This window comes from Rhinopithecus bieti, unplaced genomic scaffold (assembly GCF_001698545.2).
Source record: "Rhinopithecus bieti isolate Rb0 unplaced genomic scaffold, ASM169854v2 scaffold_10132, whole genome shotgun sequence".
In the NCBI taxonomy this organism is placed as follows: domain Eukaryota; kingdom Metazoa; phylum Chordata; class Mammalia; order Primates; family Cercopithecidae; genus Rhinopithecus; species Rhinopithecus bieti.
Window position 1 is genome coordinate 78,951 of NW_016806330.1, and position 4,075 is coordinate 83,025.

General features: G+C 42.1%; 1 protein-coding gene across 1 annotated transcript in view; it reads left to right on the forward strand.

Annotated features, from left to right (window-relative positions):
* Positions 1–544: 544 nt before the first annotated feature.
* The window catches only part of LOC108531897 (olfactory receptor 10J3), a 7,155-nt gene continuing 3,624 nt past the window's right edge, over positions 545–4,075 (forward strand). The window contains 6 exon segments of the mRNA XM_017875533.1: positions 545–642; positions 2,925–3,394; positions 3,397–3,438; positions 3,441–3,659; positions 3,662–3,771; positions 3,774–3,853. Coding sequence (XP_017731022.1) covers positions 545–642; positions 2,925–3,394; positions 3,397–3,438; positions 3,441–3,659; positions 3,662–3,771; positions 3,774–3,853 — 1,019 coding nt within the window.

The window sequence follows — 4,075 nt, forward strand, 5'->3', positions numbered from 1 at the left end:
AATCCAGAAATATTAGATTGAAGCCCCTCTACCCCGACCCCTGATCCTCTTAGAAATTTAAACTTGCTAATTTGGGGAAAATGAAAAAGAAATAACTGTAACTTCTAATAACACTAGTATTTATTGAGGGTTTCCTATATGTCAAATGCTAGGTCAAACTCTTCAAACAAGTAACCCATTTAATTTTCATGGCAATTCTATGAAATATTAACATGTTCAACTTACAAATGAGTTAAATATTATGGTTAAGATTCCAAGGAGCTATTGAGGAATTTATGCAGGAGAGCTCCATGAACAGGTTTTTGAAAAAAGTTAATGGCAACATCCAGGAGGAAGACTTAGACTAAGATCAACCAAAAGAAGACAGATTTGTTAGGAGGCCTTGTGGTGATCATAGAGGAAGGTGATGGCAGTCAGTAGTTGGGCATTGGTAGAAAGCATGAAGTGGAGGGGACAGGAAGAGAGAATTCCAGGAGGCACTATCTTTGTGTAGAAAAGGGAAGGTTGATAATTAGGACAGTCCTCAGCTTTCTGAATGGAGATAATGGTTAAACACGGTGAGAATTTATCAGGAGTAGATGTGGGTATAAAGAGCAAGGTTAATCTGCGCCAGTACAATCTCTCATGTTGGGTCTACTTAAGGTAAGACAAAAGGAGGGTGGATCAGCTTATTTGTATCCCCAACATAGCTTGGAATATGCATAATTGAATTAAAAATGTAAGATGATCCCTCTTTCTCTGATTAAATGAATATTATCTTTGCTCTCATACTAGAAAAATCTATTTCCTACTTAAAGAATGACCCTCAGATTCATTTTGCCATCTTTTCTACCTTTGATTAGAATTCAAGGAGACAATCTAAGTATTGCAATGCCATATCAAACCATTTTTTATGATCCTAGGTGATATTTATTGCAAGGTTTCTAGAAAAAGTCATCTGTAGAAGTGTTCCCTTTTCTACTCTTTGATGATCACTGAGGATTTTAGATGCAGGCTTAGATAAGTGAAGATCAGGACCTAAGGTTCTGAGGAGGAGAAGCATTCTCAGGACTCTCACAGGGCATTTGGCATAGAAAACTGCTGACAGTGTGAAAGGGATATCAATCAGTCTCACATCTTCTATTCTTCACTATTCCTCACTGGATCCTTGGGAAGTAATTCAGGAGCGTGTTGAGAAGGAACTCTAGAGCTGGGCACATTTGATGTACCACCTGCTTCTTCCTTGACATAGGCCCACTTCTTCAATTGCCAGGTAGTTGTTTCTTTCTTTCTTTCTTTATTATTATTATTATTATTATTATTATTATGATTAATTTGATTATCTATTATTTTATATATGTCTATTGGTATTTGTAGACAGAGTTTGCTCTGTCGCCAGGCTGGAGTGCAGTGGGCCGGATCGCAGCTCACTGCAAGCTCCTGGCCTCCAAGGTGTTCTCCTGGCTCAGGCTTACAGCGACCTGGGGTAGTGTTGAGAGACTACCATGGCGCACTCGCACACTCTTGCCCCGGCTAGTTTGTTGTTTGTTTTTTCTGGTTTGTTGTGTTTTCGGCAGTATGAGTACGGCTGTTGTGTAGTTAAGCGCACGATGGAATCTCAGTGTCCTCCTGGACCCAAGCGCTGATCAGCTACACACGTCTCGTCAGGACAACGCATCCCAGATAGCTGAAGGTTTGAGCCACCAAGCCCGGCCCCTTTCTTTCTTTAAACAGCTTTATTGAAGTACAATGGATATATAATATACTACATATATTTAAAGTGTACAATTTAATGAGTTTGGCCATATACATACACCTGTGAAATCATCATCATAATTAAGGTAACAAACATATTTATCACCTTTAAACACTTCTTTGTGTCCCTTTGCTTTTTGTTTTGTTTTGTGGTAAGGCACTAAACATGAGATATACCATCTTAAAAATTTTTAAGTGCATATTACAATATTGTTAAAGAATTATGCTGTACAGCAGCTCTCTAGAACTAATTATCTTGCGTAATTGAAACTTTACATTAATTGAGCAACAGCTCCCCACTTCCCCTTTTTTTTCCCCAGTAATCACCATTCTATTCCCTGCTTCTATGACTTTGACTATTTTAAATACCTCATCTAAGTGGAATCATGCAATATTTGTCCTCCTGTGACTGGCTTATACCATTTAGCATAATGTCCTCCAGTTGTTGCAAAGGGCAGGATTTCCTTTTTATAAAAAGGCTTAACATTACATTCTATGTATATACCACATTGTCTCTATTCATTCATCTGTCAGTGGACAGCTGGGTTGTTTCCACAATTTGGCTATTGTGAATGGTGCTGTAATGAACATGGGAATGCAAATATCTCTTCTAGATTTTGATTTTAATTCAGGTATAGAAAATATGTACAGTGTCACTAACCATCAGGGAAATGCAAATCATAACCACAATGCGATATCACCTCATAACAGTTAGGGTGGCTAGTATTTTTTTTTTTTTAATCTATAATCAAAAGATAACAAGTGCTGGAGAGGATGTTGAGAAATTGTGCACTGTGGGTGGGAATGTAAAATGATGTGGCCACCGTGGAAAAGAGTATGAATGTTCCTCTGACCTCCATATAATCCAGCAAGCACACCTCTGGATCATATACCTCTGGGTATATATATAAAAAAAAAAGAACCAGGGAGTTGTTTCTACAGCTCTCTTTCAGTTTGTTACCACCTTCTGATCACTATCTCTGTTCTCAATCCCAGAGTCCTAGGGTACCCTTCTATGCTTCCAAAGAAGGGGGTGAGGCAGGTGATTATTCTGAGCAAGTAGAAAACAGGTCTAGGGCATTGCTCAGAGGATGGACATGCTTTTCACAGAAAGCGTTGGTCCAGCTTACTCTGTTTCATGATTAACTCATCACATTTTCCTTTCCTCTGCCCAACTCTTTCAAACCTAGACCTACCTTGGTGCCAAAGCCAAATTCCACTTTTGTGACTGAGTTCCTCTTTGAAGATTTCTCCAGCTTCAGGGGGCAGCACAGACTTGTCTTTTTTGTTGTTTTTCTAACTTTGTACCTGCTGACTCTTTCTGGCAATATGATCACCATGACCATTGTTCGCCTGGACCATCATCTCCACACCCCCATGTAATTCTTCCTGAGCATGTTATCCATCTCTGAGACCTGCTACACTGTGGCCATCATTCCCCATATGCTTTCTGGTCTCTTGAATCCTCACCAGCCCATTGCCACCCACAGCTGTGCCACTCAGCTCTTCTTCTATCTCACCTTTGGCATCAACAACTGCTTCCTGCTCACAGTCATGGGATAAGACCGCTATGTGGCCATCTGCAACCGCCTAAGGTATTCAATCATCATGAGTAAAAGGGCCTGTATCCAACTGGCCTCTGTGTCACTGGGGATTGGCCTTGCATGGCCATTGTCCAAGTAACATCTATGTTTGGCCTGCCATTCTGATATGCCTTGTCATCTCTCACTTCTTCTGTGATGTGAGACCCCTGCTGAAGCTGGCCTGCACAGACACCACTGTCAATGAGATCACCAACTTTATTGTCAGTGTCTGTGTCTTTGTCCTACCTATGGGCCTGGTCTTTATCTCCTATGTCCTCATGATCTCCACCACTCTTACGATTGCCTCAGCTGAAGGTCGGAAGAAGGCCTTTGCCACCTGCACCTCCACCTCACAGTGGTCATCATCCACTTTGGCTGTGCCTCCTTCATCTACCTGAAGCCTAAGTCCCAAGGTTCCCTGGGACAGGACAGACTCATCGCAGTGACCTACACTGTCATCACTCCCCTACTGAACACTATTGTGTACAGCCTGAGCAACAAGGAGGTCAAAGATGCTCTGTGCAGAGTAATGGGGCAAAAGCCTCTGTCTCCTGAGTGGGCAGAGCAAGATGGCCGAATAGGAACAGCTCCAGTCTCCAACTCCCAGCGCGAGCGACACAGAAGACTGGTGATTTCTGCATTTTCAACTGAGGTACTGGGGTCATCTCACTAGGGAGTGCCGGACAATCGGTGCTGGTCAGCTGCTGCAGCCTGACCAGCGAGAGCTGAAGCAGGGCGAGGCATCGCCTCACCTGGAA